Source organism: Chiloscyllium plagiosum, unplaced genomic scaffold (genome assembly GCF_037043375.1).
Source record: "Chiloscyllium plagiosum isolate Xiang-an unplaced genomic scaffold, Cpla_swu_hap1 HiC_scaffold_31, whole genome shotgun sequence".
Classification (NCBI taxonomy): domain Eukaryota; kingdom Metazoa; phylum Chordata; class Chondrichthyes; order Orectolobiformes; family Hemiscylliidae; genus Chiloscyllium; species Chiloscyllium plagiosum.
The window spans coordinates 55,753,232-55,780,195 of NW_028270169.1; the positions used below are offsets into that span (position 1 = coordinate 55,753,232).

The window sequence follows — 26,964 nt, forward strand, 5'->3', positions numbered from 1 at the left end:
AATCCATTATAAAGGATGGGACAGGTTACTGAACACTAATTGCAGAAAGCTATTCGGAAGGCTAATGGAATGGAATGTTAGTCGTGCAAGAGGCTTTGAGTTCAGGGCTGGTGAGGTCTGGCTCCAATTGTAAAGAGGCTTGGTTAGACTGTGCCTGGAGTGCAGTATACAGGTTTACTCTCCTTATCTCAGCAAAGATAATATTGTCGCAGAGGGAATGCAGCAAAGGTTCACCAGCCGTGCTCCCAGGATGGCAGCACTGTCTTGTGAAGAAAACTTGAACAAACTGGGCCTGAATTCTCTGGAGTTTTGAACGAAGATTGAAACAAATTGCAAATTTGTACATAATTACAAATCGTTCTGAGATGAGGATTTTTTTGTTTTTTACACAGGGTTGTGAACCTTTTTAGATTCTTTGCACAGAGGACTGTGGAAACGCTACCTTTTTTGAGTCTGTTTGAGGTAGAGGTCGATGGATTTCTGATGAACAGTAGTATCCAAGGTTTTAAGGACAGGGATCTAAACGATAATGAAGTGTTTGATCAGTCACGATCATATTGAATGATGGGCTGAATGGCCTGCTATTATTCCTGTGTTTGTATCTGCTTAGAGACATACTGTTAATCCTGTCTTTTTTTTTTAATCCTCCCAGGCTAAAGGGGTTTATGAGAAGGTTGGTGAAGCTACAGAAACTGCCCTCACCTGTTTAGTTGAAAAGATGAACGTTTTCAACACTGACCTCCACGGTCTCACCAAAGTGGAAAGAGCCACTTATTGTAACACTGTGAGTATTCATTACAGTAAACTCTGTGATTTGTTTCACAGTTTTGTAACGTAGACAAACAATTCGGTTGCCTTTATATTTTCAGTTATGAGGTGCTGAGAGGTGTAGCTAATGGATTCAGAATTTTTCTCACTCTTCCATGTGATGTGCGTGTCATTGGCAATTCCAGTTTTTGCCCTACATACCCTAATACCGCATGACTTACTTAACCATTTCATAGAGCAGTCAACTGCATTGCTGTTGGTCTGGAGTCATAAATAAACCAGACTAGGTAAGAATAGAGGATTTCCTTCTCTCTCGGATATTAATGATCAAGATGGGTTTTTATGATGGTCAGTAATGATTTCATGGTCAACGTCCCAGAGACTAGCTTTGAATTCCAGGTTTCTGAAATGAGTTTGAATTTGATCAGCTACAGTGGTGGGATTTGAACAATAGTCCAGCCTTCTGGATTACTACTCCAATAATATTACTGCTGTTCCACTGTCTCTCCATCTTCTACTAAATCTCAGGAGGGTGGCTAATAGCCACTAATTATAAAAGGGCAAGTGATCAGTAGACCAGTGGAGTGGATTTTCATAGCCACCAGCTCATTTGTAGCTTCAGCAGACAGAGCTGAAAAAACCCCAGGCTAATAGCAGACTCCTGGGAGAGCCCCTTTACACCCCCTCCTGACTTGGCCCACTTCCATTGTGCCATTCCTTTCCATAGGGAGGCCCAAAGGGCTTCACAACCAGCAAAATACTTGGCAAATGCTTCCACTCATCTATCTTTCTGGACAAACAAAATCCACGTGTGCACGGCAAGATCTAATAAATACCAATGAGGGAGACAACCCAAACAATCTTGTTTTGGTGATGCTGGGTTTTTAAAAAAATATTTTTATTGAAAACAATTTTCTTTACAAAATTATAAAATTACAGGAATATGAAAATATAACCTCAAAAACACCAACAATAAACCAATTACATACTACTGTACAAAAGAACTCACAACGACACTCAGTACACATCAACAAATAAATAAATAATGCCACTCCGCATAACACAACCTCACCTCTCAACCTTAGAGATCATCGATCATTAAACCCGCGCTTGCTTGAGATTTTTCCCCTCAGGTCATTAGGCTTATTAAACCAAACCACCAAGGCTAGGCAAAAGCCCTAATTAAAATGGCGGACAGATCTACTTCCAAATAATTCAAAAAGGGCTGTTGCATTTTATAAAAATTGTCTGTTTCCTGGTGCACCACGTTTGTAAGAAAGTCCAAAGGAATGTGTTCCATAATTAACTCATACCACCCTGACAGCGCTGGGGGTTCTCAGATACTCGGCACATAAGAATATTCTTCCTCACACAAGTGAGGATGCTAAAACGCTTTTTCCCATGTACATCTAAGGGAGATAAATTCAACAAACCCAGGAGCAAAGAGAAACCGGCTCCACCTTGACTTTGGTCCCCAAGATCCCCTTTATTACTCCTGCCACAGCGCTCCAGTGTGTAGGCAGCCTGTCACTGGACCGTAAATAACGCGTGAGGGTATCTGGATTTATTTTACATTTGGGGCACATTGAAGACACACCCTGCTTAAATTTCACAAGACGATCTGGGGCCAGATGACCCTAATGAAGAGTCTTTAATGCATAGTGTGAGTCCTATTACATATTGAAGTTTTCCTCGCATTCTCAAAAATGTCTTCCCGAGTTTCCGGAGAGATCTCCACCCCCGACTCTCTCTCCCAGACCTTCTGTAATTGCTCGATGTCACCCGAGGAACGCCAGTCATCTCCCCCCAACAAATGATAGAGAGTACTCACTGAAAGAGTGCTCTTAGCCTGAAGCTTAGCCTTTTCTGTATTAGATCTATAATCCTCAGAGAGAAGCATAGTCTCTTTTCAGATAAAATCCCTGACCTGAAAAAAACAGGTGAGGTCCCTGCACGATACTCCATACGTACGAGTAATTTGATCAAATTGTATTAACATTTCCTCTTCAAACAGGTCACCCAAACAAGAGACTCCCCTACCCTCCCAGGACTTAAACCCAGGATCCAGTGTCCCTGGCCAGAAACCTGGTAGACCAACTATGGGAGTATGGAAAGATGTTTTAGACATATTACCCTCCATCTGTCTCATTGCCCTCCGTGCCTTGACAGTGTTAGTAACTATTAGATTGCCGCAATGTTCCACAGCTATCCTCATTTTATCCAGAAATAACAGGTGAAGAAGAGCACACTTTGCCTGGGAGGCCTCAACGTCCAACCATATCGACGCCGAGTCCCCACAGGCCCAGTCACACTCAAAAGATGGAAGGGAGCTCAATTGATATCTTCTGACATCCAGGAGATCCCACTCTTCCCAACCCCTGGGGCATTTGCAATTTCATAAGCTTGATAAGGGGCCGCTTATAATGGCAAATATAATGGTTGTATTACCAATTAACAATTATCTTTTTCCAAAAAAACAAAGATGAGGGGATGGAAAAAAATTACTACTCTGGGTTGGGGTGCAGAGCTCACCAAAGCTGATCTATTCCGACCGCCGCCATCTTGAATCCTCTGGTGATGCTGGTTGACGGGAGGATTGTTAGCCAAGCCTTTGTGACTGCCATCACCTCTTCAAACATGAGACCGTTTATACACATCTTGTTTAACACCACAGCCAAAAGACAGTGCAGTCCACCAGTAATACTGCAGACATTGCTGTCCTAGATTTTGGATGGTGCTCCGGTCTCTGGGTAATTCTTGGACCCATGACCTTCCAAGTGAGAGGCTAGTGTGCTACCGCTAAACTAGAGAAAAGTGAGGACTGCAGATGCTGGAGATCAGGGTCGAGAGTGTGGTGCTGGAAAAGCACGGCAGCTCGGGCAGCATCTGAGGAGCAGGAGAATTGACGTTTCAGGACTAAGCTCTTCATTAGGATGAAGGGCTTATGCCCAAAACATCGACTTTCCTGCTCCTCAGATGCTGCCTGCCCTGCTGTGCTTTTCCAGCACCACACTCTCGACCCTGATCTCCAGCATCTGCAGTCCTCACTTTCCCCTAGTTGATTGTTTCCTGTCACGGGCCAACAGACAGGAAACAGAGTTGGGATAAGGGATTATTTTCAGGTTGGCAAATTATAACCGCTAAGATTCCACAGGGATCAGTGCTGGGACACCAACTGTTCCCAATATAAACTAATGACCAGGAGGAAAGAATGTACTGTCACCAGATTAACAGACAACATGAAAGTGGGAGGAAAGGCAAGTTGTGGAGGGAGGTACAAACAGTTCATAGAGATGGTTTGGAGACGCCGGTGTTGGACTGGGGTGGACAAAGTTAAAAATCACACAACACCAGGTTATAGTCCAACAGGTTTATTTGGAAGCACTAGCTTTCGGAGCGCTGCTCCTTAATGTAGCCCTAACCCTACCACCTGATGGAGCGTCGCTTCAAAAGCTAGTGTACTTCCAATTAAACCTGTTGGACTATAAACCTGGTGTTGTGTGATTTTTACGTTCACAGAGAGCTACCGATAAGTAAAGTGGTCAAAAAGTTGGCAAACTGAGTATGATGTAGAGAAAATGTAAGGTTGTCCAGTATGGAAGGAGAACAAGAGAATGAAGTCTTAATTAAATGGAGAAAAGCTGCAGGAAGCTGCAACTCGAAGGGCCTTTGGTGGGGACTTGTGAACGAAACACAGAAAGCGAGTACACAAGGGCAGCAGCTGATCAGAGGGTTAATGGAATGTTGGCAGTTATATCAAGGCAGTTGGAATATAAGAGTAGGCGATGGCCTGGTGGTATTATCCAAACCCATGACCACTACCATTTGGAATGGCGAAGGCAGCAGATTCATGACCTTTAAGTTCCCTGCTTTGGAAATATCTTTGTTCCTTCAGAGTCACTGGGTCACAATCCTGGAACCCTGTCGTTAGCAGCACTGTGATGTTGGTTTCGAGAGCGAGGATTTGTTATGACAGTTAGCCAATATAGGCAGTTGACGATTGGTAAGGAATTTTCAGCAAATGTATTGAGGAGGAGGAGTTGAAATACAATGCAGTGTTCAATGAGACAAAGGAAAGACCTGTGACAGATGAGAACACTTTGCTGATTCCAAAGTCTTTCTGAGCAATGGAGGATCCAGGGCACCCAGCTTTTGAGTCTTTGTACCTGATTTCTTGCCCTCTTTGGTGGTAAACGTCTCTGCCCTTCCCTTGGGCTGATGTAGGGGACTCCTAGTTTTCTCCCCAGATGGACAGTGGCTCAGTCCCCCAGACAACCTGCCCTTGGATATTCTTATGGCCTCTCCTTTGTTTTCTTATACAGAGACCTGTTTGTATTTGTTAGAAAGCTAGTTCCTGTTGTAATACTGAGGCTACACAGAAAACATGAAATACTAAAACAATTCCGTTCTCAAGCAAACCCAAATTTCCAACAGTGGGTCTACCTGCGACCCAAGGTCTGCAGCTCCCCACCACGTTCTCACCAGCAACTCGGGGATCCCATGAATGAAATAAATAAACCCCATTCTTTTCAGTATTCACTGTGGAAATATCCAAACAAAGGCAAGCCTTTGAAATGCCTATGAAACCAACAATGTCCTGCAAGAAGCTTTGACAATCTATTATGAAGAAACTGCTCAGCTTACAATGGTCTTTTTAAAAAAAAGTGTCAATCGATGGCAGCCATTTGTGTTATCAATGACAATATGCTATTTTACACCTCACTTTTTTATAAATGTATAGACAACAGGGGAACAAGTAGCAGGCTCTGCAGGGGGAAGGAGAGTGAGGGACAATGAAGGGGAAGGGCAGGGGGGAACTGCTAAGGGAGGAGGAGGAGAACTGAGCTGAGGGAGGCTGCGGATGGGGAAAGAGGATGGAGTCTGTGAAATGGGAGACGGGGTGGTGGACTGCGAAGGGAAGGGGGTCTGCAAAGTGGGAGCGCTAGGGGCAAAAAAGGCGGAAGAGAGAATGGCGTCTGCAAAAGGGGGAAGAGAAGCTTTAGAGGGGAAAATGTGATTCTAAGTCTTCCAGCGGAGAAATACTCAGCTAACTGAAATCATAAAATCACTGAAGTACTTAATTCCTTGAAAATGGAGTATCTTGCTTAAAGCTGCAGACGTTCAGTAGCAATGATAAGTTGGAGAAAAACCTACTGGCCCCCATTATAATGAGCTCTGTCAACTGGATATTCAGTTTTATTTTGTAAGGATTTGTCTTTATGTCTTATCACACCTCGATACAAATCTCTCGAGGTGAAATGACTGTATTTAGGATATGGACTTTTGTGTATAGAAGTGTGCAACAGTTATTTTAAAAATACTTTTGCGAACGTGTGCCTGTTGTTCTGTGGTAACTGAAAGACCTGTTTCTAGGAAATTAATGCTTTCCTTGTGTGTGTAAGTTTAATGAATTGATAATTGGGGTTATTGATGAATTCTTCAAATTCTGCTTCTGGGAGAACCTAAATACCCGCTATATCAAATCAAATATTGTTACTGTGTGACCAGATCTCCTCATTATTAGCTAGTAAGAATTCAAGAAAATCTCAAATGAAGTCCTCAAAAATATTAGTTTCACCTCTGCTTGAATATTTAGTTGACTCTTGTTGCTCCTAGCTGACTGATTATACAACGTTCCTTGGTTGATTCCACCCGTGGTTAAATCTTGACATGCTTGTTCTTTTCTGTAGACCATCAAACAACTCATGAGGAAGGAAGTGACCCTTGAGTTCTCCCGTGATCGCAAATCCATGTCTGTTTATTGCTCTCCGACCAAGACCGTGGGGGATTCAGGAAGCAAAATGTTTGTGAAGGTAAGAAGCCGCCAGAACCTGATAGAGAAGTCATCTGACCTCCATGGTTTAGTTTGAGCATCTGTTGCTGAAGATGTGAGGACGACAGCACATCAGGTCAAATCACAGGAAGGGAAGGAACATTATAACAGTTCAAAGGTACTTTGACGGCAGCAATGATGGAGCCACACTCCCAACGACAACATTTGTACCCGTTAGGGAGAACCCATTCTGTGCAATCTCCAGTCTATTCCTGACTAATGGACTGGTGTTTGCACCGTTCAGCTGCTTGGTGTGCTATTAATCTTTCTTACCTTACAATTATAACGCAAGAACAATATTGAGGGCCTGAGTAGTTTTTCAGTTGTTTTATGCATGAGCTGCAGACTGGATATGGTCACTATGTTTCAGTAAGGCATATATTGGGTGTTTGTTTTTAAAACTGTGACCTTATGAATTGTTGCTGCAATTGGAGAGGGGGTGGTGCCAGTGCATACACGAGTGATCAAGAAGTACGGGCTAATGATCTGGGGGCATCCTGTCTTGGCAGCTGGTGCAGTTTGAATTTAATTAATAATCCTGGAAGGTAAAGCTACTCTCAATCCTGATCATGTCCACCATTCAGCATCTGTTTGTAATGCCCAGCAATTTCACTAATGTCCTTTAGGGAAGGGAATCTGCTATCCTTACCCAGTCTGGCCTAAATGTGGCTCCAGACCCACAGCAATGTGGTTCAGCCTGAATGGCTTTGTTTAGCCACTCTCAGGTCGAGGGCGAAATATTGGCCTTGCTGACAATGTCTGTCTTAAAAACTGAAAAAGGATCAGGATCCGGAGTTGGAATCTGGGAAAGCTGCAGTTTTCACCATTCGTTTTGAAGCCAGGAGAATCTAACTGGGAACACAGTATAACCAGTATTTACATAGAGTGCACAATGTGCGGGCATGTTCCCCTGACAGCGCGTGGGCACGTTCACATGTGCAGCAGGTTTTATTAAGCAATAACACAGTATTGAAATTTTATAAAGTGGTGCCCCTGGTATTATTTGTCTGTTCTGTTTGTGGTCACTCCCACAGCAACCCTTATGATGAGGTGCACCTTGGCGGATGCTCCGATAGATCGTGTATGTTGGTGTGCAGCCTGGGGTTGCTGTCAGATGTCTGTGGGTCTGTACTGGGATCTCCTCTCAGCCACACACTGGCAGGAGCTCAGACCAGGAGCAGCATCTCATTTTTACAACAGGGATTGCACATTAGTCGAGGTTTTAAGGCCTCACTTTGGCAAAGACTAAATCTGCCTTCCACTGACTCACTTGGGGAATAAATGCTGACCCAGCTAGCAATACCACATCCACAAGTGAATGACAATTTGTTTTTTTAATTATGGGAGCTCGTGTTTCTGAACTGAAAGATGTTTGATGTCTTTCTGCAGTGATGCAGTTTCTGTTTAAAGGCCTCTTGTCCCACTTGCAAAAAAAAGCCTAAATTCAAGAGCTGTTTGATGTGTCCTGTGAATGTCAGTGTGACTCCAGCTGAGGGAGGCTGGGATCAGACGTGAGCCCATGGCTGCAGGACACTGGGAACGGGCAAAGAAACTGGAGGTCCTGCCCTGAGCTGACAGTGAAGGATTCAATACTCAGGCATAACATAGCACCTGTAGCTTTCCTGCCTGATAACTAGCTTGCAAAGGGCAGAATCACCTCGCATTGACCACTTTCCAGGAAGAGTAGATCAAACCTTAGCTTCCTTCACCTCAGTGGTTCACAATGTTTTTTACAAGCAATAATGCTACGTGTGCACACAGGAGGATTCCACAAACTGTGTTGCGGCGAATGAGCTACTTGAGTGCTGGCAATTCAGATTGAGGGATGAGCATTGGCGGGGGACCTGAGAGAGTTTCCCTGCTGTTCTTTGAAGCAGTACCACAGAATGGTTTACATCTACCTGAACAGGCAGAAGGAAGCTCATCGAAAAGACACCCTGACACCTCCAAAGAATGCAACTCTCTCTCTATAGTCTGCAGTGAGACCTGGACCAACATTGACAACTTGAATTTATAGGGCAGCTGTGATATAATACAATGTCTCCATTGTTATGGAGTGACCCCTAACAATGAGCCATATGGAAACCCAACACCTTGGTCAGAGAGATATACACCTGCTTAAGGAATATTAGGAGGAAGCAGTGTTGGAAGGCCTGAGTGCTTTAGGGAGAGAATCCCAGAGGTTGGGGTTTGGATAATTGTAGCCAAGACCACCCACAAAGGATTAATTAAAATCAGTAATGCTTAAAGAGTCCAGAATTAGCAGAGTGCAGAAGTAGAACATTACAGCGCAGTACAGGCCCTTCGGTCCTCCATGTTGTGCCGTGCCGACCTGTGGAACCAATCTGACACCTATCTATCCTACACCGTTCCATTTTTATCCAATTGTTTATCACCTGGGCATGGGGGCAGTGATGTGAGGTTGTAGGAGATTACAGAAATTGTGAAGGGTAGAAGCCTGGAGCTGTTTGAAAACTTTGGCATCTGGTTAACACTTTGATTTTAACGTAAATTGACGATCCCTACAATCCTGCCAAGATTTCTGTGTTACTCTAACTGTGGCCTTGAGTGTCCCTAATTTTAATCATTCCAACATCGACGGCCATGCTGTCAGTTGTCTGAGGTCTAACTAAGCTCCTCCCTAAATCTCTCCACCTCTCTGTAAAACTTGCCTTTGACTGAGCCCTGAGTCATCCGACCTCCTGGCTCCTTATGTCGCTCAGTGTTGCTGTTTTGTATCATTCCTTCAGGCATTTTATAACATTAAGGGCACTATGTGAATCAATGTTGTTATTATGAAATGAGTGAACAGGATTTGATGTGATTTAGGACACCAGCAACAAAGGTTTGAATAACCTTTTGATTAATCAAGTGTAAAACGTGTGACCAATATCTTGCAGGAAACATTCTGGAATCCATAGAATTCTGGAGGATGACCAAAAACACATCTATTAGCTCAATAATCACGTCGTTCAGAACGTTGGAGCATAGGTCATCATAGTTTAAAAGCACAGCGTTACAGATGCTGGAAATCTTAAATGAAAACAGAGTGCTACAGAAACTCATCAGGTCTAGGACCATCTGTGGAGAGAACACTGGAATTCCTAGTATCGAAGCAGGCCATTCAGCCCATTGAGTCCACACTGACCCTCCAATGAGCATCTGACCCAGACTCTCCCCTCTACCCTGTTCCTCTAACCCTGCATTTCCCATGGTTAGTCCACCTAACCTGCATGACCTTGGACACTATGGGCAATTTAGCATGGGCAATCCACCTGAGCTGCACATCTTTAGATAGAAACAATTAATGTTTTGAGTCCAGTATTTTTTTTTCTGTTTTTATTTTAGTTTGTCTGCTATTTCCTTACCCCATCCCCCTTCCCCTCCCTCCTATTATGGCTTCTTCTGTCTGTGCCTGTAATAGACTCATGTTTAGTATTGCTAACACTTTTTTTACATATTATATAGAAGTTTTCTTGCTGCGTAACTTTCATATTTTATTTTCCTTCTTTACAAGTTTTTTGGTGCTCCTTTTGCTAATTTCTAAAGTGCTGTCTCTTTCTTTTACTACAGCACGACCATCCCTCTGCCAATTATTTCCCTTAGTCCCTGCGAACCTGTCACTGTCAAACTTTGAATCTACTGCCCATTTGAGCATCCATAGCTCTAGCTAAAGAATTCTGAAGATATTTTCTTTGAAGTTCAGGAATTATGGTCAGGTTTTAAGTTCTCTTTTACACTCGAAGTACAGTAGCCAGCATGTTATTCTTGCAGAGCCATTGAAATCTGTAGTTTGTTGATGTAACAGGAAGAGGGGAGGACAGTGACTGAGTGGTTAGCACGGCTGCCTCACAGTGCAAGGGACCCCAGTGTGATTCCAGCCTCGGGCCCCTGTCTTGTGTGGAGTTTGCACATTCTCCCCTTGTCTGCGTGGGTTTCCTCTGCGTCCTCTGGTTTCAGTTCACAGTCCAAACATGTGCAGGTTAGGCGGATTGGCCATGCTAAATTGCCTCATAGTGTTCAGGGATGTGTGCGTAAGGTGGTTTAGCCATGGAGGATGTGGGATTATGGGGATAGGGGCAACAGGCTGGGTCTGGGTGGGGGAGGGAAGCAGACCTGATGGGCCAAGTGGCCTCTCCACAGTGTAGGAATCCTATGATTCTGTGATTTTTTTTTTTTTTTTGCACCTTGCAGGTAACTAAACCTTTTACTTGAGGGTAAGCCGAATGCTACTGATCTCACGAAAGCTCTTGTTTTAATTTCAGGGAGCTCCAGAGGGGATCATTGAACGTTGCAACTACATTCGTTGTGGTACATTGAAGGTGGCCCTGAACCCTCGATTGAAGGAAAAGATCATGAGTGTAATCAAGGAATGGGGAACAGGACGGGACACCCTCCGCTGCCTCGCACTGGCAACCCGAGACCACCCACCCCGGAAGGAGGACATGGACTTGGAGGACCCGACGAAATTCGTCAAGTACGAGGTGAGAGGTACTTAAATCTATCGCAAACGTTGGCCATGGAGGAAGGGGGACGGGCAGTGAGGGATTGAGAATCGAGCTACCATATTCTGTTCTTATGCTGGGTCTTCAATGAGAGCATCACGAGAGCCCACTGCACGCACTTTTCCAACGGTGTTCAAGTAGCTGAGCCCCAGCACCGCGCTGAGGATATCGGGCAGGATGATGGGCTCGAGTCTCTGGAGTGTCACTTGAAGTGGCAACTCTCTGACTCTGAGGTGGGAACGCTGCTACTGTACTAACTTTGACACCCTGAAGATGAAGGGGCATGAGTGTTGCTGGGAACTGGACGGAGATGTGGTGGTAAAGCTTCTCGATTTGCACTCACCCGGCCAGAATCGCAAGAATGCCAAATCAAGATGGGAACAAGAACTTATCTTGTCGGAGGAAGAAGTCAAAATCGAGCAGTTTGAATTGTTGTGACCTTTGGGTAGTCTTGCAACTGCACTGATGAGTGCCAGACTAAAAGCACTGTTCGATTATCTCTTTTCCTAGTAATACCCATGTTCTAAACTGCCAACTGACTGTGATGGGAGTTAAATGATTCCTGAGACAAAATAAGATTTCCATTGCAGATTACTTTTAAATGAATCTCTTTGGCACAAGAAGAAGATATCCTATGTTGTTTGCTTCAGTTAAGTATTCTAACCTGGTGGGTATCCATGCTGAGAGTCAGAATTAACTAATTTGCATTTGGCTGGAAAACTCTCCTGTTAAGTATATAATAACAGAGTCAATTCAATGCCCAACCCAAAACATTAAACCACTTCCCATTCACTCATCCCACTGTGTGCAATTCCTGATCCAAGTGCAACATTTAAATGTAAAGCACTTTTCCATGCATAAAATGTTCCATAATTTATCTGATTCTTAATACTTGTCTCACTAAATTTAGCCCATTGATTTACAGATGCAGAAAACAAAATTATGTGGCAACAAATCACCTGGAGTGAGGCAAATCCAGGGCCAAACTCCAGCCTATCTTAACAGAAAGAAGGGCGCTGTGATTCTGAGGGCACTGAATCGTAGAATCCCTACAATGTGGAAGCAGGCCATTCGGCCCATTAAGTCCACACTGCCCCTCCAAAGAGCATCTCGCCCAGACTCACCCCCACTACCCTATCCCTGTAAACCTGCATTTTCCATGGCTAATCCATCTAACCTGCGCATCCTAGGCACTAAGGGTCAACTTAGCATGGCAAATCGACCTAATCTTTGGACTGAGGAAACCGGAGCACCCGGAGGAAACCCACGCAGACACGGGAACAATGTGCAAATTCTACACAGACAGTCACCCAAGGCTGGAACTGAACCTGGGACCCTGGCACTGTGAGGCAGCAGCGCTAACCACTGAGCCACTATGCTGCACGTCATTCTATTACTGTGGCGCGTCTCCATCCAGCCAAGAACTGTGCACACGCTGGGGCTCAGTGGGTGCCACTGTCAGCTCCCAGTCAGAAATATTTTGGGGGTTTGTGAGAGATCTGAGCACCAAGTGTGGGCTAACGTTTCCGTGCACAGCTGGGGGTGCCATCTTTCAGATGTGATGTGAAAGCAGGCCTCCACCTGCTTTCTCAGGCCCACTCACAGATAAAGTGCAGGCGAGATCCTTCAGAGTTACCCAGTATTTAACTCTCAGCTTAAAAAAAAAAAATCCTTTATCTGGTCACTTATCTCATTGCTGAGGCTGGCAGCTTCCTGAGTGCAATTGGCTGCTACACTACAACCGTGTCCACACTTATAGCTGGCTGTAAAGCACTTTGCGATGTCCTGTTTTGCAAGGTATCAGTGCATGTTCGTCTTATTTCTGACTGACAAAACGATGGCAACAACTTGATGCCGTTTCCCGGTCTGTCTGGCTGGCAGTTGTTAATGTGGTGAGTGTTCTTTGAGCAGTGATGTTCTGATAATGCTGCCGGGTGTTATTTTCGTGCTCTGTGTTGCACTCGCTGAGCAGCCTTCCTGCAGAGTGACGGACGTTACAAGGAGCAGAAACATCACCAGGGGGTTTGTCTCCACCACACCCCCCCCCCCAGTGAATGTTCAGCCTCATGGTGTCCTGTCTGGTGTGTGTCCACCTAAGTAGTTGCCAGCGAAAGTGGTTAACATCCAGGTACAGTCATTAACTGGAATAATGAGAGAGTATTTTCAGTAAACCTTAAACAAGTAATCATTGTCTGCTCCAGTTGAACTTCACTTCAAGCCCATGGCACTCAGATTCTCTGATTTTTCGGTGAAATTCAAGCCCTGCCAATCCCATTGTAGTCTGTCGAAATCCCATCAATTGGAATTCTCCTGATTTTTTTGGGTTCGGTTAAAGGAGGATGTCGTATTGGCTGTGATAGCACTGTATGGCAATGCCTCATGATGATCCCGTTTTCTTTCCCTTGATCTCTGCTGACCAATAACAGCCTGCTTCCAAATCCGGCCATCCTGCATTAAAAAGAAATGCCTAGCTTGCCTAAGGATTGCACTGGAGCCGGTGGTAGTTCCCATCATCCAACTGGGAGGGAGTGAGGACTGCAGATGTTGGAGATCAGAGTCGAGAGTGTGGTGCTGGAAAAGCACAGCAGGTCAGGCAGCATCCGAGGAGCAGGGGAATTGACGTTTTTGGCATAAGCCCTTGATCAGGATCCTGATGAAGGGTGTATGCCCTGAAACGTTGATTCTCCTGCTCCTCTGATGCTGCCCGACCTGCAGTGCTTTTCCAGCACCAGTCTCAACCCATCTTCCAGCAGTCAGGTTGAAGGATGGGTGTTTCTGGTCCGTCTGTTCAATGTGCCGGTGAGGTGTACGGTAGGGAAGCAGGATATTGACAAACATAGAAACATAAGAATTCCGAGTAGGCTGCTTGGCCTCCTAACCCCGATCTGCTATTCAGTAACCTACCACGGGAAACTTTCACTATTTGCTTATCAATAATCCACATTTCCCACTTTAAAATGATTCATAGTCTCTGTTTCCGCCTCCCTTTTGAGGATGCGAGTTGTGAGATAAGATTCTCCTCATCTCAGTCTTCAATGGATGACCCATGATTTTTCAGCAGTGACCCTTATTTCAAGACACTCCCATAAGAGGAAACATTCTTTCCATAGCCACCTGTCAAGCCCCCTCAGGGTCTTATTGGTTTCAATCATGTTGGCGTGGTGCCTCACTGGCTCAGTGGTTAGCACTGCTGCTTCACAGTGTCAGGGATCTGGGTTCAATTCCAGCCTCGGGTGACTGTCTGTTTGAAGCTAGCACGTTCTCCCCGTGTCAATGTGGGCTTCCTCTGGGTGCTCCCGGTTTCCTTCCACAGTGCAAAGATGTGCAGGTTAGGTGGATTGGCCATGCTAGATTGCCTCCAGGACTGTGCAGGCTAGATGGGTATGCCATGGGAAATACAGGGGAGGGGAGTGGGTCTAAGGTAGGATGCTGTTTGGAAGGTCAATGCAGACACAATGGGCTGAATGGCCTGCTTCCACACTATTCTATGACAAGTCACCTCTTACTCTTTGAAACTCCAGTGAATACAAGTCTGGCCTGTGCAGCCTTCCCTCAAGGTAACCCATCCGTTATAGGTCTTTAGGCCCTGAACTCCTTCCAACTCATTTACATCCTAAATAAGGAGATGACCAAGACTGTCCATACAAATGAATAGCAAGCTGGATATAACACCAGCGCTTCACTGGAGGCTCACTGATGATGTATGGTGACGAAATATCTGAAGACAAGCCTTCCAGGTCTGCAAACAAACTTGCATGCCGAACCTCAACTTGAGCTACAAATCTTCTCAAATCTCGCTAATGTACTATATCTCCAGATCTGGGTCTTGCCAATACCCTATATAACTGAAGTATCATGCCCCTATTTTAGTATTGATTTCCCCTTGCAATACACAGTAATTGTTTAGCTTTCCTGGTTACTTGCTGCACCTGTATACTAATCCGTTGCAATTCCTGCACGAGGACCCCTAGGTTCCTCTGAATATTGGAACACTGCAATCCTTCATATTTTAGCTAATATGCTTCTTTCTCATTCTCTGTAGTGTTTTCAGATTCAAATCCTCTGGACACCACATCCGTAATGAATGAAATAACTTGCTCAGTGTGAGTGTGTCCTGGAGCTGTTAACAACCTGATAATTACATCTGAACTCCTGTCTCTCTCACTGGCAGGCATTCTGTACCCAGCAAGGTTCCATATGGGCAGATGCTGGCGTACGAATTAATATTGATCAGGACATCAGGGAAAACATTTCTGTTTCACTTCAAAGGGGACATTTTATATCCACCTGAGAGAGCACAACAGACCTTGGTTTAACAGCTTATCGAAAATATAAGCTTCTCTGACACCTCCAAATTGCACTGGAGAGCCAGTTAGATTTTGTGCTCAAGTTTTCAGTAATGTAGATAAATTGTTATTCATGCCCTGTGAGAAACACGTCAACCATGAAAGTTTGAATTAATGCCTGTTTCTGTTGTGTTGTGCTGCTCTCTGATCTCCCCACTGTTGAGACACTAATTTCTTTCCTCTCTCCCTTCAGACTGACCTTACGTTTGTTGGCTGTGTAGGGATGCTGGACCCACCAAGAAAGGAAGTTGTCAATTCCATAAAGATGTGTGAGAAGGCAGGCATCCGTGTCATCATGATCACCGGCGACAACAAAGGCACTGCCGTCGCCATTTGCCGGCGGATTGGAATCTTCCAGGAGGACGAGGACGTGACTGAGAGAGCCTACACTGGCCGGGAGTTTGACGATTTGACTCCGGAAGAGCAGCGAGAGGCCTGCCGCTCCACATGCTGCTTTGCTCGGGTTGAACCTGCACACAAGTCCAAAATCATTGAGTACCTTCAGTCCTTCGACGAGATCACAGCTATGGTGAGTCTGGAGTTCCATTGCCACTTCCCCCAACAACTGGTTTCCCTCCTCACATTGATAACCTACCTCTTTATTGGTCACTTCTCCTAAAGCAACCCTATGTCCCTCAATGTCTGATTATGCTCCTAATTTGCTTCAAGATTATTGACAAAGTAAAAGGCACCATAGGACTGGCAAGTTACGATTGTTCTATTCCTGAAGCTAAGACTCAACAACTTATTAAACAAAAGGTGTCAGTTAGTGGAGAGGGTAGATACTTTGATGAGCCGATATGTTTGCTATGCCATTGATTGAGAATATATTTGCCCCCTCGCCTCGTCGCGGAGCACTGAGGAGCCCCAAAAATATCTTCTGACTCCAATTTCTGATTCAAAGGTTTTTGCCAAAGGTTATCCCTTCTTTTTTCCCTCTGTAAAACTATCACCGTTTCAGCTGGAAATCCAATGGATACACAGGTCTTTCTGAGACCGAGAGAGAGAGTGGGCCATGTTGTGAGATTAGAGTTCCTGCAACTATTAGTATGGCTTGTTTTCTGACATGAGCAATATGGTCAGTTCCGGTAATTTAAGCCCCTCCTATTCCAAATCAATAATTTACAAAGTGTCCTTAATGCAGTAAATGTGTTACGTCCCTCTGTAGGAACTCCCAAACATTAGATAGACACCAAGTGAAAGAGGGAGGTGAGATGTGAGGAGAGGATCCAAACATTTGATCAAGCTTTTGGATAAAAACCCTTCTCTGTTTTGAGGAGGACTGAGGGCTGCAAAGGTGGGGAAATATAGAGAAGGAAAGCTTGGGCTAAGCACATGCCCCAGGAAAAGTGTGGTAGGACTAAGGGCTTAGGGAAGTGTAGGTTGTGGCCCAAGAGGCTCAAATGTTGAGTGCAAAGGGATGTTAGAAGCTGCAAACACAAATCTTCAACTTGCTGTATAGGAAAGAGTCAGCATGGGTACACAAAAGGGAAATCACACTTGACAAATTTGCTGGAAGTTTTTATGAGGGTGTAACCAGCAGAGTTAAGGGACGGTCAGTGGATGTGGTTTAATTTGGATTTTCAGAAGGCTTTCAATAGGGCTGAATATCCGAGATTAGCATTTAAAATTAAAGCACGTGAGCTTGGGGTAGTTACTTTGTTTACAGAAGTGGTTGGCAAACAGGAAACTAGTCGGGTCCTGAAAGGATCAGTGCTAGGACCCCAGATATTCCCAATATATTCACTTGTTTGTAGGACCTGGGTGTCCTTGGCTGAATCAGCATTTATTGCCCATCCCTAGTTGCCCTTGGGAAGGTGCTGGTGAGCTGCCTGCTGGTGCTGTAGGTAGACCCATATGCTGTTAGGAAAGAGTTCCCTTGGAGTTTAACCTGGTTATAGTGAAGAAACGGTAATATATTTCCAAGTCAGGATGGTGAGTGGTTTTGAGGAGAACTTACAGGAGGTGGTGCTCACATGTATCCACTGCCTTTGTCCTTGGAGTTGTCCTTGGAAGGTGCTGGCTAAGGAGTCTCAGTGAATTTCTGCACTGCATCTTGTAGATAGTACACACTGCTGCTACTGAGTGTCGGTGAGGGAGGGAGGGGATGGTACACACTGCTGCTACTGAGTGTCGGTGAGGGAGGGAGGGGATGGTACACACTGCTGCTACTGAGTGTCGGTGAGGGGAGGGAGGGGATGGTACACACTGCTGCTACTGAGTGTCGGTGAGGGAGGGAGGGGATGGTACACACTGCTGCTACTGAGTGTCGGTGAGGGAGGGAGGGGATGGTACACACTGCTGCTACTGAGCGTCGGTGGGGGGAGGGAGGGGATGGTACACACTGCTGCTACTGAGTGTCGGTGAGGGAGGGAGGGGATGGTACACACTGCTGCTACTGAGTGTCGGTGAGGGAGGGAGGGGATGGTACACACTGCTGTTACTGAGGGTCGGTGGGGGAGGGAGGGGATGGTACACACTGCTGCTACTGAGCGTCGGTGGGGGGAGGGAGGGGATGGTACACACTGCTGCTACTGAGCGTCGGTGGGGGGAGGGAGGGGATGGTACACACTGCTGCTACTGAGCGTCGGTGGGGGGAGGGAGGGGATGGTACACACTGCTGCTACTGAGCGTCGGTGGGGGAGGGAGGGGATGGTACACACTGCTGCTACTGAGCGTCGGTGGGGGAAGGGAGGGGATGGTACACACTGCTGCTACTGAGTGTCGGTGAGGGAGGGAGGGGATGGTACACACTGCTGCTACTGAGTGTCGGTGAGGGAGGGAGGGGATGGTACACACTGCTGCTACTGAGCGTCGGTGGGGGAGGGAGGGGATGGTACACACTGCTGCTACTGAGCGTCGGTGGGGGAGGGAGGGGATGGTACACACTGCTGCTACTGAGCGTCGGTGGGGGGAGGGAGGGGATGGTACACACTGCTGCTACTGAGCGTCGGTGGGGGGAGGGAGGGGATGGTACACACTGCTGCTACTGAGCGTCAGTGGGGGAAGGGAGGGGATGGTACACACTGCTGCTACTGAGCGTCGGTGGGGGAGGGAGGGGATGGTACACACTGCTGCTACTGAGCGTCGGTGGGGGAGGGAGGGGATGGTACACACTGCTGTTACTGAGCGTCGTTGGGGGGAGGGTGGGGATGGTACACACTGCTGTTACTGAGCGTCGGTGGGGGAGGGAGGGGATGGTACACACTGCTGCTACTGAGCGTCGGTGGGGGAGGGAGGGGATGGTACACACTGCTGCTACTGAGCGTCGGTGGGGGAGGGAGGGGATGGTACACACTGCTGCTACTGAGCGTCGGTGGGGGAGGGGATGGTACACACTGCTGTTACTGAGCGTCGGTGGGGGAGGGAGGGGATGGTACACACTGCTGCTACTGAGCGTCGGTAGTGAAGTGACTGAATGGCACTGCATCCACGAGAAGTGAAACAGGCTGCTTTGTCCTGGATGGTGTCAAACTTGTGTATTATTGGAGCTGCAGCCATCCAGGCAAGTAGGGAGTATTCCATCACCCTCCCGACCTGTGCCTTGCAGAAGGCAAGGATATGATTTGGGGAGTCAGGAGGTGAGTTGTTCGACACAGTATTCCTAGCCTCTGACCTGCTTTTGTAGCCATTGTTTATGTGGAGAGTCCTCTTCAGTTTCTAGACAATGGTAACCCCAGGATGATAGTTAGGGATTTAATAGTGGTAAAGCCATTGAATGTTCAGGGCCAGTGGTTAGATTATCTCTTACAGGAAATGGTCATTTCCTGGCATTTCTATGGCGTGAATGCTACTTAATTATATTAATGAATTAGATGAGGAAACTAAATACCTCAAAGTTTGCAGACAACACAAAACAGTCAGGGAGGGTGAGCTGTAAGGAGGGTGTGGAAATGCTTCAGTATAATTTGGGCAAGTTGATGAGTGAGTGGGTAAATGCAAAGCAGATACAGTGTAATGGGGATAACTGAGGTTTTAAACCTTGGGAGCCAAAGCAGGAAGGCAGGTTATTATCTGAATGTGATAGTTTGAGGAAAAAGGAGGTGTAAGAGACCTGGCTGTCCTGCTACACAGGTCACTGAAGGTCAGCATGCAGGTGCAGCAGGCAATGAAGAAGGCAAATGGTAAGTTGGCCTTCATAGTGCAGGAGCAGAGATGTTTTGTTGCAGGGCCTTGGTGAGACCATACCTGGAGCATTGTGTGCGGTTTTGCCTCCTTATCTGTGGAGGGAGTGCAGCAGAGGCTTATCACATTGATTCCTGGGATGGCACGTTTGATATGTGAACAGACTGGATCAGTTATCACTATAAGCACTGGAGTTAGAACAGTCGGGGGGTGGCTTCACATAGAAACCTATAACGTTCTAACAGGACAGACTAAATGCAGGAAGGATATTCGAAATTAGCACAAACTGACTCTCAGTCAGTGAAGCATGGCAATTGTTGATAATTAAAACATACCAGCCAGGAATTATCCCATGTACAGCGGTGAGATGGATTAACAGATGATCTGTTTTGATCATAATGTGAAGGTGCAAGTTGGCCAGGATATAGATACAGCTTGCCAACTTTTCGCAATATCATCTTGAGATTGTTGGTGTTCACTTGAACAGGCAGGCTTGGTTTGGCCCAGTTCCTCCGACTGCCCCCATATCAGCCTGGATTACCAATTTGAATCCTTTAGTTGGTTGTAACAATTTAGAGGCAAGAATGCCTCTAGATAACTGAGCTGACTTTTAATTTGTGGAATGTTGACCACTGTTATTCACTTCTCTGAGAAGGTTAGATGATAACAAATAGTTGTCTTCTGGGAGTCATAGAGACTGAGAGAGAAATGTAGATTATGTTCTAATAACTTGTCTTTCATTAGACTGGCGATGGTGTTAATGATGCTCCTGCTCTAAAGAAGGCAGAAATTGGGATTGCGATGGGCTCAGGCACTGCCGTAGCTAAGACAGCTGCGGAAATGGTGCTGTCCGATGACAATTTTTCCACCATAGTCTCCGCAGTTGAGGAAGGCCGAGCCATCTACAACAACATGAAGCAGTTTATCCGCTACCTCATCTCCTCCAACGTGGGTGAAGTTGTCTGGTAAGAAGCTTTTTGCATCACGCCTGCTCTCGATGGGCACCTATCTGCGACTCTTCAGCTGCTACTGATGCACCACCGCACCTTGGCATGCTTACAGTCCTCCCTCCTGCAGGCGGTGCTGGCTGTGAGCCCCTTCTCTGCAATTCCAACAATGTAAAGGGAAATGTTTGTAAAGATCCTGCCAGTTAGAGAGAGGGGTAGCAGACGATAGCAGTTTAGCAGTGAGATGGCCCAGATTCCAACGATAAATCCTCTAGACACATTCTTCAGACCAAAGTGAATGTCTATGCGTTAGGCCCCTTGAATATGTTAATGACTGAGTGCAAGTTGTCTTTTTTTTTCCCCAATTTGAGCTTCCAGTGGGAGGTTGATGTTTAAATATCTGTTCACTCAATGCCAAATCTGGAAAGTGAAACAATGTATTTGTACAATATAAGAGCTAGGGGCTAACATAATAGCAAGGATAAGGAATTGGTAAGCTCCTGGGAAGGAGACCGTGGGGATAAATGGGTCGTTTCGGGTTGGCATTGCTGTAACTAATGGAGTGCACTGCAACCATTGCAGGGGCCTCAATCACTTACAATTTATGTCAGTGTGTAGGTTGGCCACGCTAAATTGCCCATTTTGTTCAGGGATGTGTAGGCTAGGGACATTAGTCAGGGGTAATGTAGAGTAATAGGGGAGGGGATTGGGTCTGGGTGGGATACTTGTCAGAGGGTCGGTGTGGACCTGTTGGGCTAAATGGCCTGTTTCCACACTGTAGGGATTCTATGAACTGACTTGGATAAAGTGTGAACTCGTTGACAGAAGAAGTAGAGAGATCAGAGGGACGTGGAGCTTCGTTGAGCATGTTCAAATCAGAGACTGATAAATCTCCAGATATTAACGCTGCCAAATGAATGGGGATAGTGCGGGGAAATGGCATTGAGTTGGAGGATCAGCCATGATCCTGTTAAATGGCTGGGCAAGCTGAAAGGACTGAATGACCTATTCCTGTTCCCCGTGTTGCTATCAGGGAGTAGGTTAGGTGAATGGGTAAATATTTGGCAGGTGGAGTTTAATGAGGGAAACTGAACTTGTCCATTTTGGCAGCAGGAGTATAAAAGCAGGAAACTCCTGAAATGGAAAGAGATTGCTGAGGTGTGAGGTGTCTTAAGGCATCAATCACATCGAGTTAATCTGCAGGTACAGCAAGAGATGAGGAAGGCAAGTGGAATTTGTTGTACATTACAAAGCGAATGGAATATAAAAAGTAAGGAAATATTTTACTGTAACAATATCGGGCCTTGGTAAGGCCACACCTGGAAGACAGTGCCTAGTTTTGGTCTCCGTGTTTGAAAAAGGTTGTAATTGCTTTAGGAACAGTTCAGAGCAGATTCACACCATTCGCAGTTGATGATGGAGCTTATTTATGGAAGAACTGTTGACTAGACTGGGCCTGTGCCTGTCCGAGTTTAGACAAATGAGAGGCAATCTAATTGAAATATGTAAAATCAGAAGGAGACTAGTTCGGGTGACTATTTCCTCTTGTAAGGGACAGGGGGATGCAGTTTAACAATAAGAGGCCTTAAGGAGGAGGTGAGAATGTTTGTTTGCTGTTAGACTAATTCTCTTTCCTCATAAACAGAGGCTGGATTATTTAATGCGTTCAGTTCGTAGTCACGTAGATACTTGGTAGATAAAGCAGACAATGGTCAAGGCAAACAGGAAAGTGGAGCTGAGACCACAACCAGTTCAGCTATGGAAATGTGTTGCTGGAAAAGCGCAGCAGGTCAGGCAGCATCTAGGGAACAGGAGAATCGACGTTTCGGGCATTAGCCCTTCTTCAGGAATGCCCGAAACGTCGATTCTCCTGTTCCCTAGATGCTGCCTGACCTGCTGCGCTTTTCCAGCAACACATTTCCATCTCTGATCTCCAGCATCTGCAGACCTCACTTTCTCCTCCAGTTCAGCTATGATCTTGTTGCGTGATGGAGCAGGGTTAAAGAGGTGAAAGGCCTGCTGCTTTTTCAGAGCCCAATGTTCCTACCCCAGAAATGGACATCTTTCAATCCGGTGAGCATTCTCCAAAAAAATTCAACACATTCAGTATTGGTTATACGGGGAAATATTGCCCCAATTTCTGACCCCTGACCTGTATCTCTCTCATCCATTATGCATGTTCTGCAAACAAAGATTGATTTCAATCCCAGTAAAGAGGCTCCACAAAGAACCTACGCCAATGTGAATAGTCAGGTTAAAAAAGCTTGATGGTCAGGCTGAGAGCTGCTTATTGGTGTTTACCTGGGGTCATCTGCCACCCACTTGCATGTAATTTTAACAAGTGGGTGCTGATCCAAGATGTGCCACCCAGAATCTGCCCTTCACACCATGTGTTGGCATGTCTGGTCAGGCTGCTATGGAAATGCAGAGCTGAGGGGAAGAGTTGAGTTAGACCACTTGAGGGAACCACAGCCCAAGGTGCTGTTTGTGCTGCCTATGGTAACAGGCTGTTTGGGAAGGGTCTGGACACATCTCTGTGAAACAGCTTGTACACCTACTACAAACATATTTGATTTAAATTAATGTGTTCTCTTGAGTTTAACATCTAATTGCTTCTGTTTCCTTTGTATTTAGCATTTTCCTGACTGCTATCCTGGGCTTGCCTGAAGCTTTGATTCCTGTCCAGCTACTCTGGGTTAACCTGGTAACTGACGGCCTACCAGCCACAGCACTGGGCTTCAATCCTCCTGACCTGGAGATCATGAACAAACCACCGCGTAATCCCAAAGAGTCCCTCATCAGTGGCTGGTTATTCTTCCGCTACATTGCCATTGGAGGTGAGGATGTTCCGCTGAAACAACACCCAGTGTTCTTCTCTCTCAGACTGAATTCATAAGAGTGCTCGAGGCTTTTTCAGTCCTGACTGTAAGCTCCTGTGATATCTCTGTGATCAATATCTGTGTCAAAGTTTCCATAGTTACCAGGACTCAAACTAATTTCTTCGTAACTCTAACATCAGGAAGATATTCAGTCATCAAACCTGTTGGACTCAACACTTTTCACTTCTTTTAAGAAAAACGTTCTGAGGCAGGGCCACTTGACCTGATACGTCGACTGTTTCTCTCCACAGATGCTACCAGACCTGCCGAGCTTTTCCAAGAATTTCTGTTTATGTTTCTGATTTCTAGCATCCTTAGTCCTTTTGGGTTTTTACTTCTCACTCCTCATCAGGAAGTTGTTGTCTGCCCAGTAATCCTTCTGGGGGAGGGGAGAAAAGCTCAGTTGTACAGGAGAGGACAGTTGGAGAGTGACTACTTGAGCTGATCTTGGACAACTGTTTATAAGATGGAGGCCTCACTCCTCCAGAGAAACTTCCGTGGTTGGGCTGGTTGCTGGAATGGATTCCTAACTCTCGAGGTTTGGGAAGAGGGTTAGAAACTGGCTAACCAAACGAGGTTGGGGCTGGGGAGGAAGGGAGAGCACTGTCTCTCTCACCCAAGAGGGATCTCACCCTATGTTGCAAGTCATCCCACACCCCTCTTCACTGCTCTTAGAGTTGGCCAAGCTCCTTGCCTTTATTGGGCTGCATACTTACTGAGGATCCTGAGAAAATCTTCATACCATTCCCATCTTGTCAATAACTTGCATGTGACACAATGCTGCCATGGACAGGTTCCCATGTTCTGTTCTGGCTGAGGGTTTGGTGTGACAATGAGACAATGAGGATAAAATCAGCTCCTTGCAAAAACCTCCAGGTCCATGAATGATGTATTTTGGTTGGAATGAGGAGACGTTGTTATAAAAATGAAAGGTGCCATTTAGAAAGGGGTGCAGAAATAAAAACTGAGAGTGCTGGAGAAACTCATCAGGTCTGGCAGCAACTGTGAAGAGAGAAACAGTTAACATTCTGAGTCCAATATGACTCCTGAGAAACTGTGGTACCCAGAGGTGAAGGTGCACATGTCTTTGAAGTTGGCAAAACTGTTTGTAAAAGGCATTGGAATCCTGGACTTTATTTTTTAAAAAAATAGCAGAGAACAAAAGCAGGGAAAGTATTTCAAATCTATATAAATCCTGGCCAGTCTTAACCTCGAATATTGTGTCAAAATCTGGACAGCACATGTCAGAAAGAATGTCAAAGCCTTGGAAAAGATACTGAAGGAAAGTTACTGGAACAGTAAGAGGTGTAAGAGGCCTCGATTAGATAGGAAACTAAAGCTGCAACTTTTCTACTGAGAGGGAGAGGGGGATTTAATAAAAGGATTCAAATTTCAGGGGGTCTGACAAAGTGACTAAGAAGAATCTGTGTCAATGGGAGGGTTAAGAAGCAGAAATTTCAAAATAATTGCCAAAGGGACCAGGAGGGGGAATGAGAATAATTTTTAACATGAATTATGATGATCTGGAAGTAATTGCCAGACAGTAGAAGCAGCAAATTCAGTTGTAGCTGTTAGCAGAAAATTGTTGAAATTCATTAAAAAAAAAGTGAGGACGATGGGAATGAGCTGGGGAGGGGTCTTAATTGGATAGGTTTGTCAAAAAGCCAGCACAGGAACAAAATGCTGACCAGTGTTCAATGACGTGACTTTGAAATTTCAACAGAAGAAACTAGTGAATGGGAAATGGGGTCAGAAACAGCAGCCCCAACAGTAAGGAGAGAAAAGAGCTGACACTTCGAGTCTAACTGACCCTTTGTCAAAGCTCAGCTTTGACAAAGGGTCAGTTAGACTCGAAACGTCAGCTCTTTTCTCTCCTTAAAGATGCTGCCAGACCTGCTGAGATTTTCCAGCATTTTCTCTTTTGGTTTCAGCAGGCCCCGCAGTGTTTGGTTCAGCGATTCAGGGTCAGGCACTGCTGTTTGACAGGAACAGAAGGAACAAAACACCTCAGGGACATTTGCTCGATCCGGCTTGTGCTTCGTTTGCCTAATCTCCCACCCCCCCCCCCCTCTCGCTGGTCTCTTTCAGTTTACGTCGGCTTGGCAACAGTTGGAGCAGCCACTTGGTGGTTCATGTACGATGAAGATGGTCCACAGGTCACCTTCAATCAACTGGTAACAGAACTTCAATAAAACCCTTTGCGGAGGGAGGGAAGGAGTGGGAGGGTGTTACAAATCCAGTAATAGATCAAAGTTTGTGAGAAGATTTGTAGCTCGGATGCTCGTTGCTGTGGTTCTGTTCGCCGAGCTGGAAGTTTTTGTTGCAAACATTTCGTCCCCTGGCTAGGTGACATCCTCAGTGCTTGGGAGCCTCCTGTGAAGCGCTTCTGTGGTGTTTCCTCCAGCATTTATAGTGGCCTGTCCCTGCCGCTTCCGGTTGTCAGTTTCAGCTGTCTGCTGTAGTGGCCGGTATATTGGGTCCAGGTCGATGTGTTTGTTGATGGAGTTTGTGGATGTAGTGTACAAAATCCCATGCAAGGACTGCACAAAACACTATATAGGACAAACAGGAAGACAGCTAACAATCCGCATACATGAACATCAACTAGTCACGAAACGACACGACCAGCTATCCCTAGTAGCCACATACGTAGACGACAAGCAACATGAATTCGACTGGGACAACACTACCATTATAGGGCAAGCCAAACAAAGAACAGCCAGGGAATTCCTAGAAGCATGGCACTCGTCCACAAACTCCATCAACAAACACATCGACCTGGACCTGAACAGAACCACAACAACAGTAATAGATCATTTGGAGGGGAGTACCTTATGACAGTAACAGTTCTGTTAAGGTTGAAGTGTTAATCATTCGGATGTTACTGGTTTATGTTAGAAAGTCTGATTGATTTTCATCATATTTGCTGTGTTGAACAGACCAAACTATTAGAAGTGTGTTTGATACGAATCCTGCTCAGGGCTCTGGTTATTTGTGAAAAAAAGTTGCTGTGTTTTTTTTTTAAAAAAGTACTTTATTGTGTAGTGTACTCCATATTGTGACAACGTGCTGTGAAAATGCAACTATTTTTCCATTAAGAGTCTGAGCTAATTATCACGCTGACCTGAGTGCTTATAAGATTCAGCATTTCTTATTCTCTGCAACACAAGTAACCATATGCCTTACAACACTCAGCGAATGCCATGAAAATGCTTTGTAATTTGGAAGGACTGATCTACATCTCAAACCCAGTCACTTACCATTCTATATCCCTTAATACCTTAAACCCCTCAGTCTAAAGATTAACAATATTTCAGATCCATGACAGTTTATTCCTCACTATCAGTTTATCTGTATTCCGTTAGAGTCAGTGGTGCATAGGTTGTTTTAGGGAACCCCGAGGGACAGGATTTACATGCATTTGGAAAGGCAAGAATTGATTAGGGATAGTCAACATGGTTTGTCTCACAAACTTGATTTAGTTTTTTGAAGAAGTGACGAAGGAGACTGAAAAGCAGAGCAATAGACATTGTCTCTATGGACTTCAGCAAGGCGGTTGAT

At 45.5% G+C, this 26,964-nt stretch overlaps 1 protein-coding gene across 2 annotated transcripts in view; it reads left to right on the plus strand.

Annotated features, from left to right (window-relative positions):
- Window positions 1–26,964, plus strand: part of atp2a3 (ATPase sarcoplasmic/endoplasmic reticulum Ca2+ transporting 3) — a 203,933-nt gene that overhangs the window by 146,767 nt on the left and 30,202 nt on the right. For both annotated transcript variants that reach the window (XM_087977553.1, XM_087977552.1), the window contains exons 11-17: window positions 653–784; window positions 6,459–6,581; window positions 10,867–11,085; window positions 15,646–15,981; window positions 20,322–20,542; window positions 23,159–23,361; window positions 25,492–25,577. In XM_087977553.1, coding sequence (XP_087833679.1) covers window positions 653–784; window positions 6,459–6,581; window positions 10,867–11,085; window positions 15,646–15,981; window positions 20,322–20,542; window positions 23,159–23,361; window positions 25,492–25,577 — 1,320 coding nt within the window. The remainder of the gene's footprint in view (window positions 1–652; window positions 785–6,458; window positions 6,582–10,866; window positions 11,086–15,645; window positions 15,982–20,321; window positions 20,543–23,158; window positions 23,362–25,491; window positions 25,578–26,964) is intronic.